Source organism: Choloepus didactylus, chromosome X, assembly GCF_015220235.1.
Source record: "Choloepus didactylus isolate mChoDid1 chromosome X, mChoDid1.pri, whole genome shotgun sequence".
NCBI lineage: Eukaryota > Metazoa > Chordata > Mammalia > Pilosa > Megalonychidae > Choloepus > Choloepus didactylus.
The window spans coordinates 17,545,852-17,559,404 of NC_051334.1; the positions used below are offsets into that span (position 1 = coordinate 17,545,852).

Here is a 13,553-nt window from a genome sequence, read left to right on the forward strand (position 1 = left end):
TCTGTTCGTGTCACTGCTTTCCGATCTTCCGGGTATATACCGAGAAGTGCAATCGCTGGATCGAATGGTAGCTCTATATCTAGTTTTCTAAGGAACTGCCAGACTGACTTCCAGAGTGGCTGAACCATTATACAGTCCCACCAACAATGAATAAGAGTTCCAATTTCTCCACATCCCCTCCAGCATTTGTAGTTTCCTGTTTGTTTAATGGCAGCCATTCTAACCGGTGTTAGATGGTATCTCATTGTGGTCTTAATTTGCATCTCTCTAATAGCTAGTGAAGCTGAACATTTTTTCATGTGTTTCTTGGCCATTTGTATTTCGTCTTCAGAGAACTGTCTTTTCATATCTTTTGCCCATTTTATAATTGGGCTGGCTGTACTATTGTCATTGAGTTGTAGGATTTCTTTGTATATGCAAGATATCAGTCTTTTGTCAGATACATGGTTTCCAAAAATTTTTTCCCATTGAGTTGGCTGCCTCTTTACCTTTTTGAGAAATTCCTTTGAGGTGCAGAAACTTCTAAGCTTGAGGAGTTCCCATTTATCTATTTTCTCTTTTGTTGCTTGTGCTTTGGGTGTAAAGTCTAGGAAGTGGCCTCCTAATACAAGGTCTTGAAGATGTTTTCCTACATTATCTTCTAGGAGTTTTATGGTACTTTCTTTTATATTGAGATCTTTGGTCCATTTTGAGTTAATTTTTGTGTAGGGGGTGAGGTAGGGGTCCTCTTTCATTCTTTTGGATATGGATATCCAACTCTCCCAGCCCCATTTGTTGAAAAGACCATTATGGCTCAGTTCGGTGACTTTGGGGGCCTTATCAAAGATCAGTCGGCCATAGATCTGAGGGTCTATCTCTGAATTCTCAATTCGATTCCATTGATCTATATGTCTATCTTTGTGCCAGTACCATGCTGTTTTGGCAACTGTGGCTTTATAATAAGCTTCAAAGTCAGGGAGTGTAAGTCCTCCCACTTCGTTTTTCTTTTTTAGAGTGTCTTTAGCAATTCGAGGCATCTTCCCTTTCCAAATAAATTTGATAACTAGCTTTTCCAAGTCTGCAAAGTAGGTTGTTGGAATTTTGATTGGGATTGCATTGAATCTGTAGATGAGTTTGGGTAGAATTGACATCTTAATGACATTTAGCCTTCCTATCCATGAACATGGAATATTTTTCCATCTTTTAAGGTCCCCTTCTATTTCTTTTAGTAGAGTTATGTAGTTTTCTTTGTATAGGTCTTTTACATCTTTGGTTAAGTTTATTCCTAGGTACTTGATTTTTTTAGTTGCTATTGAAAATGGTATCTTTTTCTTGAGTGTCTCTTCAGTTTGTTCATTTCTAGCATATAGAAACATTACTGACTTATGTGCATTAATCTTGTATCCCGCTACTTTGCTAAATTTGTTTATTAGCTCTAGTAGGTGTATCGTTGATTTCCCAGGGTTTTCTAGATATAAGATCATATCATCTGCAAACAATGACAGTTTTACTTCTTCTTTTCCAGTTTGGATGCCTTTTATTTCTTTGTCTTGCCGGATTGCCCTGGCTAGCACTTCCAGCACAATGTTGAATAACAGTGGTGACAGCGGGCATCCTTGTCTTGTTCCTGATCTTAGAGGGAAGGCTTTCAGTCTCTCACCATTGAGTACTATGCTGGCTGTGGGTTTTTCATATATGCTCTTTATCATGTTGAGGAAGTTTCCTTCAATTCCTACCTTTTGAAGTGTTTTTATCAAAAAGGGATGTTGGATTTTGTCAAATGCTTTTTCAGCATCTATTGAGATGATCAATTGATTTTTCCCTTTCGAGTTTTTAATGTGTTGTAATACATTGATTGTTTTTCTTATGTTGAACCATCCTTGCATGCCTGGAATGAACCCCACTTGGTCATGGTGTATGATTTTTTTAATGTGTCTTTGGATTCGATTTGCAAGTATTTTGTTGAGGATTTTTGCATCTATATTCATTAGGGAGATTGGCCGGTAGTTTTCCTTTTTTGTAGCATCTTTGCCTGGTTTTGGTATTAGATTGATGTTAGCTTCATAAAATGAGTTAGGTAGTGTTCCATTTTTTTCAATGTTTTGAAAGAGTTTGAGTAAGATTGGTGTCAGTTCTTTCTGGAAAGTTTGGTAGAATTCCCCTGTGAAGCCATCTGGCCCTGGGCATTTATTTGTGGGAAGATTTTTGATGACTGATTGGATCTCTTTGCTTGTGATGGGTTGGTTGAGGTCTTCTATTTCTTCTCTGGTCAGTCTAGGTTGTTCATATGTTTCCAGGAAATTGTCCATTTCTTCTACATTATCCAGTTTGTTGCCATACAGTTGTTCATAATATCCTCTTATAATTTTTTTAATCTCTTCAGGATCTGCAGTTATGTCACCTTTTTCATTCATTATTTTGTTTATATGGGTCTTCTCTCTTTTTGATTTTGTCAGTCTAGCTAGGGGCTTGTCAATCTTGTTGATCTTCTCAAAGAACCAACTTTTGGTGATATTTATCCTTTCTATTGTTTTTTTGTTCTCTATGTCATTTATTTCTGCTTTAATCCTTGTTATTTCTTTTCTTGTACTTGGTTTAGGATTGGTTTGCTGTTCATTTTCTAGCTTCTTCAGTTGATCCATTAGTTCTTTGATTTTGGCTCTTTCTTCCTTTTTAATATATGCGTTTAGTGCTATAAATTTCCCCCTTAGCACTGCTTTTGCTGCATCCCATAGGTTTTGGTATGTTGTGTTCTCATTTTCATTCGTCTCTATATATTTAGCAATTTCTCTTGCTATTTCTTCTTTAACCCACTGATTGTTTAGGAGTGTGTTGTTTAACCTCCAGGTATTTGTGAATTTTCTAAGTCTCTGATGGTTATTGACTTCTAATTGTATTCCATTGTGGTCAGAGAATGTGCTTTGAATAATTTCAATCTTTTTAAATTTATTGAGGCTTGTTTTATGTCCCAGCATATGATCTATTCTGGAGAAAGTTCCGTGAGCACTAGAAAAGTATGTGTATCCTGGTGATTTGGGATGTAATGTCCTGTAGATGTCTGTTAAATCTAATTCATTTATCAGATTGTTTAGGTTTTCAATTTCCTTATTGGTCTTCTGTCTGGTTGATCTATCTATAGGAGAGAGTGATGTGTTGAAGTCTCCCACAATTATTGTGGAAACATCAATTGCTTCCTTTAGTTTTGCCAATGTTTCTCTCATGTATTTTGTGGCACCTTGATTGGGTGCATAGACATTTACGATTGTTATTTCTTCTTGCTGAATTGCCCCTTTTATTAGTATGTAGTGGCCTTCTTTGTCTCTCAAAACATCCCTGCATTTGAAGTCTATTTTATCTGAGATTAATATTGCTACACCTGCTTTCTTTTGGCTGTAGCTTGCATGAAATATTTTTTTCCATCCTTTCACTTTCAGTTTCTTTGTGTCCCTGTGTCTAAGATGAGTCTCTTGTATGCAACATATTGATGGTTCATTTTTTTTGATCCATTCTGCGAATCTGTATCTTTTAATTGGGGAGTTTAATCCATTTACATTCAACGTTAAAACCGTGAAGGCATTTCTTGAATCGGCCATCTTATCCTTTGGATTATGTTTGCCATATTTTTCCCTCTCTCTATTAATATCCTTTATTGTACCCATACCGAATCTCTTTAGTACTGAACCTTTCTCCAAGTCTCTCTGTCCTGTCTTTGTTTCTCTGTCTGTAGGGCTCCCTTTAGTATCTCCAGTAGGGCAGGTCTCTTGTTAGCAAATTCTCTCAGCATTTCTTTGTCTGTGAAAAATTTAAGCTCTCCCTCAAATTTGAAGGAGAGCTTTGCTGGATAAAGTATTCTTGGCTGGAAATTCCTCTCACTCAGAATTTTAAATATATCATGCCACTGCCTTCTCGCCTCCATGGTGGCTGCTGAGTAGTCACTACTTAGTCTTATGCTGTTTCCTTTGTATGTGGTGAATTGCTTTTCTCTTGCTGCTTTCAGAACTTGCTCCTTCTCTTCTATGTTTGACAGTGTGATCAGTATATGTCTCGGAGTGGGTTTTTTTGGATTTATTCTATTTGGAGTTCGCTGAGCATTTATGATTTGTGTATTTATGGTGTTTAGAAGATTTGGGAAGTTTTCCCCAACAATTTCTTTGAATACTCTTCCTAGACCTTTACCCTTTTCTTCCCCTTCTGGGACACCAATGAGTCTTATATTCGGACGTTTCATATTATCTATCATATCCCTGAGGTCCATTTCGAGTTTTTCAATTTTTTTCCCCATTCTTTCTTTTATGCTTTCATTTTCCATTCTGTCATCTTCCAGGTCACTGATTCGTTGTTCAACTTCCTCTAGTCTTGTACTATGAGTGTCCAGAATCTTTTTAATTTGGTCAACAGTTTCTTTAATTTCCATAAGATCATCCATTTTTTTATTTAGTCTTGCAATGTCTTCTTTATGCTCTTCTAGGGTCTTCTTGATTTCCTTCATATCCCGTACTATGGTCTCATTGTTCATCTTTAGTTCTTTGAGTAGCTGCTCTAGGTGTGTCTCTTCTGGTCTTTTGATTTGGGTGCTTGGGCTTGGGTTATCCATATCGTCTGGTTTTTTCATATGCTTTATAATTTTCTGTTGTTTTTGGCCTCGTGGCATTTGCTGAACTTGATAGGGTTCTTTTAGGGTTTGTAGACCAGTTGAAGTCCTTATCTCTAATTTATCAGATCTACAGCTTCGTGGAGTACACTTTCTCTAACTAACCAGCAGGTGGCGTCCACGAGCCACCTGTTCTCCACAAGCCAGATCTCCCCTGCTTAGCCTTTTTGGTGAGTGGGGGAGTGAGTCTTGTGGGGCCCAATTGGTGTACCAAGCTTGCGTGTGTAGTTGGTGTTGCCTGCCCTGTATGTGGGGCGTGTTTCTGGGCAGTCGGGGAGGGGGGGTGGCCCTAACAATCAAATCTCCCTGATGATCCTAGAGTTTTAAAGCTACTGCAATAGTCTAATCCTTCAGTTCAGTCCTGCCACAGTTTGTCTCTGCTACTGACCCACAAGTCTTTGGTATTGGCGTATGGCTCCTGAGACTTGCAAGTGGGCCCCTCTTCCAGGCTGTGCACCCCGGGTCCTCTGTTGAGGGATGACTGTGCTATGTCACAGGTGAGTGCCGTCCCCCCAGGGTAGTTCTGGGCTGCTGGGCTGTGTTGGGAGGCTCCCAGTCTGCTCAAATGATGGCTGAATGGGGCTCTGTTAATTCACACTGCTCTCCCTTCCCAGCTCTGGGACATTCAGCTGAGGTTGCAGGGAAGGCTAATGTCCACGCCCAGTTTTGTGGTGTGTGCCTGTTATTTGAAGCACTTCCGTCACACTGGGTTGTCTGGGGCAGCTCTGGGCTATGGGGCTGGCGATGGGCAGGAGTGTTTCCTGTCCACCAGGATGGTGGCTGTGAGCGGACACCCCCCTTTTCTTGGGAAGTTGTGTTGTTTAGTGAATTTTCTCAGCCACTGGATTATTGCCTTTTGTCTCAGAGCTCTCTTAGTTCTGCTCTTGACTTGACGTGCCCAAATTTCAATTCTTTGAAGCTTTCTGTATTGAGCTTCTTAGAGTAATTGTTTTAGAAAAAGCAAAAAGGATTTAAAAAAAAAAAAAAAAAAAAAAAAACGGCCCTCCTCAGAGATCTAATGGGTTATTGAAATGCTAATAGACAAAGCAACCAGGGCCATTAAGGAAAGGTGCACAGGGCAGAGAGATCAGCCTTGCTTCGGGATTTGCATATGCGCCTCAAGGCCTGATCTCCGCCCTTCCACTTTCTGTGTTCACCAGAACTCCAAAAATCCTCTGCTTTTATTTTGGAGTTTTTCGTGTTGTTTTTTTTCTATGCCTGTCTCCTCTCTGCTGGGCTGGCTGCTCTCAGAGTCTCTGGTGTCTGGTCTCAGTCTATCTATGGTTGGAGTTTGAATCAGTAGAATGAGTTTCCGTTAAGAGCAGCCACTGCAATTCTACCTTCTCCTTCCTGGAGCTGACAGCCCCTCCTCCCCCGGGACTGAGCCTGGCAGGGAGGGGCGCGGGTCCCCTGGCCGCAAAAACTTACAGATTTCGCTGATCTCAGCAGTTCCACGTTTTCATGAGTGTTGTATGAAGTATGCCCAAAGACAGATTGCTCTGTGGTGTCCAGTTCACGCAGTTCCTGGCTTTTTACCTACTTTCCTGGAGGAGTAACTAAAACATACAGCTCACCAGTCTGCCATCTTGCCCCGCCTCCCTGGCGCTTGCCATTTTAACATGCTGCTTCCCACAATCAGGAATGCTAGGTCATGACTGGCAGGCATTTTTTTGCATATAAAAGTAGAGTAAAACTCTGTACAAGTATAGGATAGCAAGAGACCTGATTTCACAGATCATATAAAATAATAATAAAAATAAAATGACAGAGTGAGCAAGGGTTTTTTTTTTTTTTAAGCAACAAGCTCAAAATGGGCCCAAGCACATGATGTGGCATAAGTTAAGACTGGCTGTGTTATCAGCTATCAAAAGAATAGCTAAGTGGGAAGGCAGAGGGCATCTTGGGCCTCAGGAGCATGGTCTCCATCAAGGCAGTGATGCTCACACAGGATTGAGGAACTGTGATAGGACGGGAAGAGTTCATGGGGACAGCCATGAGGACTGAGGCCAGAAAGACAGACTGAGGCCAGATGGCTTGGGGAAATGAGTGCCAGGATAATATCTCTGGATTTTCCAATAAAGAAAAGGAAAGTTACTAAAGACTTTCATTGGTGCAGAGGGATTACATGAGCAAATATTCTGAGATAATAAAAAGAAGGGGCTGGAGTGCCAAGGGTGAAGTGGGGAGAAACTGGAGCTGGGGAAATCCTTCACACATCCTTCAGGACCCCAGGGCTCTCCTACAGACCAGGCTCTGTGTCTGACTGCTGGGAAAAAGAGGAGGGATGAGGCTGAGCTCCTGCTTCCCCCTCCCTGGCTGTATGAATGGGAACAAAGTGGCAGGGGCTTAGCAAGAAAGAATCAACAGGTTCTGGGGCCACTTGGCTCAAGGATGTGGGCAGGATGGGACCAGTGTCAAAAAGGAACTCTAGGCCTGAGTAGCAAGCGAGATAAAAGTACAGGTTAGGCCAAAGAACCAAGTGTATAGGGACAAGGACAAGTTCACATTTTGGAAATGTAATTTTAATATCTGTAGGCTGCTTTACAGTTTCCAAGCTGCTTTTAAATACATTCATTCCGTAAACTGGGTGGGATGGTGAAGCTCACGTAGTAGCTTGCTAGGTTATGTGTCCAGTTGTTTGGTCAAGCAAGAACTAGCCTAATTGCCACTGTGAGGGTATTTCATAGGCAGATTTGCATCTATAATCAGTTGATTACATCAAGGCTGATTGCATCTACAATCAACAAAGTGTGGGGAGCCTCCTCGTCCGATCTGTTGGAAGTCTTAAAGCCAGAAATGAGGATTTCAGAAGTCAGAAAGAAGAATTCCTGCCTCTATTTCAGCCAGCCAGCTTCTTCTTGGGAATTCAACTTCACCTTCTTCAGAGTTTCCAGCCTGCGGCCTGCCCTACAGAGTTCAGACATGCCAGAGTTCAGAATCACCTTCATGGGAGTTTCCAGCTTGCAGCCTACCCTATGGAATCTGGTCTTGCCAATCCTGTTGGTGCTGTTTCTCTGGAGAATCTTAATGCACCAGGGGAATCTGTTGTAGCCCTTGGAGACTCTCGAAAGCAGCCTTCTACATCCCCCTGTGCATTTCTCCCTGCTGTGTGGATGGGACCGGTAGATATTCCCTTTCTAACTAAGATCTTTATAAAAATCAGATTCCTTTTATCAGACTGGCTGGGATGTAGGGATGTGGTGATCTGCCAAGCAGGGAATAATTTCCTATTCCAGAAAGGTACCTTTACAGCCCTAGCATCATTCAGCAACCTCTATCATGTGGGTGGGTGAGAAGACAGCTTTCTCACTAAAGAGACTTGACCTTGGGCAAGCTACTGAAACTTTGTGGTCATTACTTCCCCAGCACCTTTGGATTAGGCACTTAAAACACACAATCTCTAAAGCTCTTTCTTAGAGGTAACTGTCCTTGATTATAAAGGTAATCAAGGTATGGTCACTTTTGGGACAAATCCTGGAGGTGGGGGCAGGCAACACCGAGGTCCCTTCCTTCTCAGTATAGCTAGAGGCAGAGGACCCTGGGCCACGCCTCATCCTAAGCTCCTGTTCTTTCTCCTCTTCCCCAGCATCCTCCATCCTGCCAATGCCTTCCAGACCTGCAACAGCAGAGGCAGCCATGATCTCCCAAGTCACATTGGTGCCAAGGGAATTACCTTCCCTGCCACGTGCCTGGACACAATAATAAAACCATCGTAAATATCTTAAAGACTGTCCAGCTTTTCATTGTATTAGACCATCATAAAAACTCTGTACTTGAGAGAAAAGGCCAAATATTCCAGGGATCACTTAAATAAAATGTTTTTCAACCACCTACCTAGGAAGCACCACTGCATGAAAACAGAAACATTACATGGCCAAGGCCATCAAGCTGTGCCACTTTGCACAGATTTTAAACTCTCAGATGCTTACAGGGCTATGCCTGTAATGATGAGAAAATCGTCCCACCTTCTTAGCACAGACAAGGCAGGCAAAATTCTCTTGGGCATGCTATTTGCCTTTGAGAGAACAGCAAACATTCTTTAAGTGTTTTCTGCCTGTGAGGCATGGCCTGCTTTTTTTATCTAGCAGTTTTATTTTGAATTTTTTAACAGCTTTACTGAGCTATAATTCACATACTATACAATTCAGCCATGTTTCAATGGTTGTTAGTATATTCATAGAATTGTGCAACCATTGCCGCAACCAGTTTTAAATATTTGTATCACCCCATAAAGAAATCCCATGTCCATTAGCAGTGACTCCCCACTGCCCCAGCCCTCCAGCCCTAAAGAACCACTAGTATATATTCTCTCTATGGATTTGCCTATTCTGGATATTCATATAAATGGAATCATACAATATGTGGTCTTTTGTGACTGGCTTCTTTCAGCATAATGTTTTCGAGGTTCATCGATGTTATAGCATGTATCAGTACTTCACTCCTTTTTATGGATGAATTCACATCCATTATATGGCTATACCACATTTTATTCATCCATTCATCAGTTGATGGATGGTTTGTTTCCATTTTCTGGCTATTATAAATAATGCTGCTATGAACATTTGTGTGTAAGTTTTTGTGTGGATGTACATTTTCATTTCTCTTGAGTATATATCTAGGAGTGGAATTTCTGGAACATATGGTAACTCCGTGTTTAACCTTTTGAGGAACTGCCAAACTGTTCTCCAAAGCAGCTACACTATTTTACATTTCCATCAGCAGTGAATGAGAGTTCCGATTTCTCCACATCTTTGCCATCATATGTTTCTACCTATCAGTTTGATTCTGCCCATCCTAGTAGGTGTGAACTGATATCCCATTATGGTTTTGACTTGCAGTTCCCTGATGACTAATGATGCTGGGCATCTTTTCATGTGCTTATTGGCCATTGCATATCTTCTTTGGAGAAATGTTTATTAAGATCCGTTGCTTATTTTTTTAAATTGGGTTATCTGTCTTTTGATTACTGAGTTGTAAGTGGTCTTAAAATATTCTGGGTACAAGTTTCTTATTAGATATATGATTTGCAAATATCTTCTTCTATTCTGGGGTTGTCTTTTCACTTTCTCAGTGGTATCATTTGCAGCATAAATGTCTTAATTTTCACAAAGTCCAATGTATCTATTTTTTCTTTTGTTGCTTGTGCTTATGGTGGTTTTCTTTGTTGCTGTACTTTTGGTGTCATATCAAAGAAAGCTTTGTATAACTCAAGGTCACAAAGATTTAATCTACTATTTGCTTCTAAGAGTTGTATAGCTTTAGTTCTTACATTTAGGCATGGCCTGCTTTTTAAAAAGCCCCTGCTTGGGCACCTAATGACACAGAACTTGGCAGCAGGCAGAACAGGCTGCCTTCAAGGTTTATTCTTTCTGGGATGGAAGGTTTCTGCAGAGCCATGCAGCTCTGCAACTGGCCTCAGGACAAAGAGAATTTATTCGATTTTCAAGACGTCCCTTCACCTGGATACACCAAGTTTGGCCTGATCAAGAGGAAAGATGTTTTGCCACAAGATTCTTCATCACAAGTTTGGGACATGAAAACCAAATGCTTCAAGGGCTGAAACAAAAGCTTGTATTATACCCAAAGAGTCACAGATTGTATGGCAGGAGAGAGCCTTCATTTACCTTATTGATGAGAGTGACTATATCTCCTTCTTTGATTGTCAATTCATCATCATTTTGTGCCTCATACGGAAATATTACTTTGCAGTAATCCTTGGCTGTGAAAAGAAAAAGAAAACACAACCTTTATGTACCAAAATGGTGGATACAAGATGTTATACATTTGTCAAAACCCATAGAAATGGTATATACAAAGAATGGACCCTAATGTAAGCTATGGACTTTAGTTACTAATAATGTGTCAATATTGGTTCACCATTTGTAACAAATGTACCACGCTAATGCAAGATGTTAATAACAAGGGAAACTATATATGTGGGGGGTGGTATATGGGAACTCTGTACTTTCTGTGCAATTTTTCTGAAAACCTAAAATTGCTCTAAAAATAAAGTTATTATTTTTAAAAATGCTTTATCTAAAGAGCTGGCCCAAGAAAGGATGTTTTCTATCACATTACTTACAGGAAAAAACACACTTAATAGGTAGGATACTACTACTGTATAAAGAGAGGGTCGAGCCCTCTATCACGGGACTTGCCCTTGGGAAGACTGTTGCTGCAAAGGAGAGGCTAGGCCTGATTATAACTGGGCCTAAGAGTCTCATCCTGAATGCCTCTTTGTTGCTCAGATGTGGCCCTCTCTCTCTAGCTAAGCCAACTTGGCAGGTAAAATCACTGCCCTCCCCGCTATGTGGAATCTGACACCCAGAGGTGTAAATCTCCCTGGCAACGTGGAATATGACTCCTGGGGAGGAATCTAGACCCAGCATCGTGGGATGGAGAACATCTTCTTGACCAAAAAGGGGGGTGTGAAATGAAATGAAATAAGTTTCAGTGGCTGAGAGATTCCAAAAGAAGCTGAGAGGTCACTCTAGTGGGCACTCTTACGCATAATATAGATAACCCTTTTTCTAATGAATTGGAATAGCTAGCAGTAAATACCTGAAACTATCAAACAAACCCAGAACCCTTGAATCTTGAAGACGATTGTATAACAATGTAGCTTATGAGGGGTGACGATGTGGTTGGGAAAGCCATATGGATAACACTCCCCTTTGTCCAGTGCATGGACGGATGAGTAGTAAAACGGGGGCAATAAATAAATAAATAAAGGAAGAATGATGGGGGGACAATTTGTGTGCTCTATTTTTATTCTTGTTCTTTTTTATTCTTGCTTTCACTTTTTAAGGTACAAGGAAAACGTTAAAAAAATAGATCGGGGTGATGAATGAACAACTATATGATGGTAATGTGATCAATGGATTATATACTTTGGATGATTGTATGGTATGTGAATAAATCTTTATAAAAAAATTAAAAAAAAACTACCTAAGACTGCTCATTTTTGGCTCATGCATATTATTCTCTTCATTTTTTTTCTCACAAACCATGTGATGTCAGGAAATACTGTTGACTGCTTTATTTTCCACAGGCAGAAAAGTAAAAAGGTTTTCTTGGTCTCAGGAAAACAGACATGTGCCATTTTATATACTCTTTGGGTATATATATAAGCAGACACAATCTACAAAGAGCAAAAAGTTTAAACTTTGCCTTTCTGTCTTCTTCCCCACATCATTAAATTAGGAACACAGTATTTGTATATGCAGCAAGGGTGGGAGGTGTGTGAACTTGTTCCAGTATGTTCTATGGCCTCCCTCAGTAAACCTGCCTATTTACAGATGGGGCTGTTCAAGTAGATGCACCAGCCCTCTCCAAAGAGGGAAAAATATGAAGGCCACTCAAAAAATAATTTCAAATAGGTCCTGAATCATATGCTTTTGAAAGCCTATCTGATTTTGTATATGTTAAATCTTATCTATTTACACTAAAGCACCAGTTAAGAAAACAGTGAACATGTTTGTAAGGTACTTGGGAAATTAAGACTTGGAAAACTGGGTTTTGATGAATCAGGACAGAAGGCAGAAAAAAATACACAAGAGAATTAGCATCTACTGGGGCAGGCATTTATTATTCTGCTTCAAAGTCAACGATTCTAATGGCTTTGAATGGTCTTATATATTTCCCAAGGATTAGGCCAGCTCCTGCAAACAGTCATAACCATGAGCTAAATACACAAGTATCCATGATCTTGTCCCTGGTACAACTGATACCACATAAATATGTTTCTTTATTAAAGTCAATGTCCCATCAATCAAAGAAAGGGATACATAAAGGTCATCAGAAAATCCATATTACAGAAAAAAATGTGGGTCTAGAGCTGAGATATTAGAGAGACAGACACAGATCCCTCACTCTGTTTCTGTGTGTACTCTGTTTTCTGCCCAATGGCTTGAAGGTATCAGTTACACCCCCACCTTAGTGTTGCAAGCCTTCCGTCTTAGGTAGTCTGTGCCCCTGATGGTTTTTGCTCATTCATATCAATACACTTAAATATTCCTAAGCCTACATAATTACTGACGTCCTGTCTCTTTTTAATTAATTATAAAAAATCTCCAAATTCTGAATCAAATGTACTAAAGGGAGGGGAAAAGTTAAGCACCGTTAAATTGGATGATAGTCCCTTATCAATTTTCCTATTGACTGTGCTAGTGAAATATGACTATCCAACTTCAAAACTTACAACACTGAAATAAATACAGTATTTTAAAAAAACTGCCCTGCAGAGTCCTGGCTTTCAGAATAATTCTTTGGATGTAAATCATGGAGACACTTTACAAAGATCAGGTACCCGTGGTCAACAAAGAAGGAAGGAGCAGGTCATGTTTCTATTCCTTTTAATAGTTAAAAGAAGTGAATTAAATGTGACAGCAACTCTTGGGCAACTACCCAGCAGCCACTCACTGCCCCCTTCCTAGTTCACAGAATCCTAATTTGTTCAGGCATTACATTCAGGAATAGGGAACCCTTCCATAGTCCCAGGATGAGCAAAAGATGTCTAAGCAAATAATGTTAATCTCATTCCGCTTTGTTGGTTTAGAGGTGGGCATGTGATCTACTTCCAGCCAAAGAGATGTGACGGGAAATCTAAAGGGTGGGGAGGTTGGTTCGTTTTTGTGGTTTTTTATCTAAAAATTTTTTTTTTATTAGAGAAGTTTTAAATTTACAAAAAAAAAAAAGCATGCAGATACAGGGCTCCCATATATCCCCCTCATACTCACAGTTTTCCTATTATTAACATTTTGCATTAGTGTGGTACCTTTGCTACAATTGATGAAAGAATATTATTATAATTATGGTCCATAGTTTACATTAAGGTTAACTGTATTGTACAGTCCTTTGCGGTCTTTTTTTAAAAAATTTTATTCTAATAACATATATAGAACCTAGAATTTCCCCTTTTTAA

The 13,553-nt window shown here is 40.0% G+C and overlaps 1 protein-coding gene across 7 annotated transcripts in view; it reads right to left on the bottom strand.

The window, feature by feature from the left end:
- SH3KBP1 (SH3 domain containing kinase binding protein 1) overlaps nt 1–13,553 on the bottom strand; it is a 411,078-nt gene that overhangs the window by 121,708 nt on the left and 275,817 nt on the right. For all 7 annotated transcript variants that reach the window (XM_037821532.1, XM_037821528.1, XM_037821529.1 and 4 more), the window contains one exon: nt 10,255–10,349. In XM_037821532.1, the coding sequence (XP_037677460.1) occupies nt 10,255–10,349 (95 nt within the window). The remainder of the gene's footprint in view (nt 1–10,254; nt 10,350–13,553) is intronic.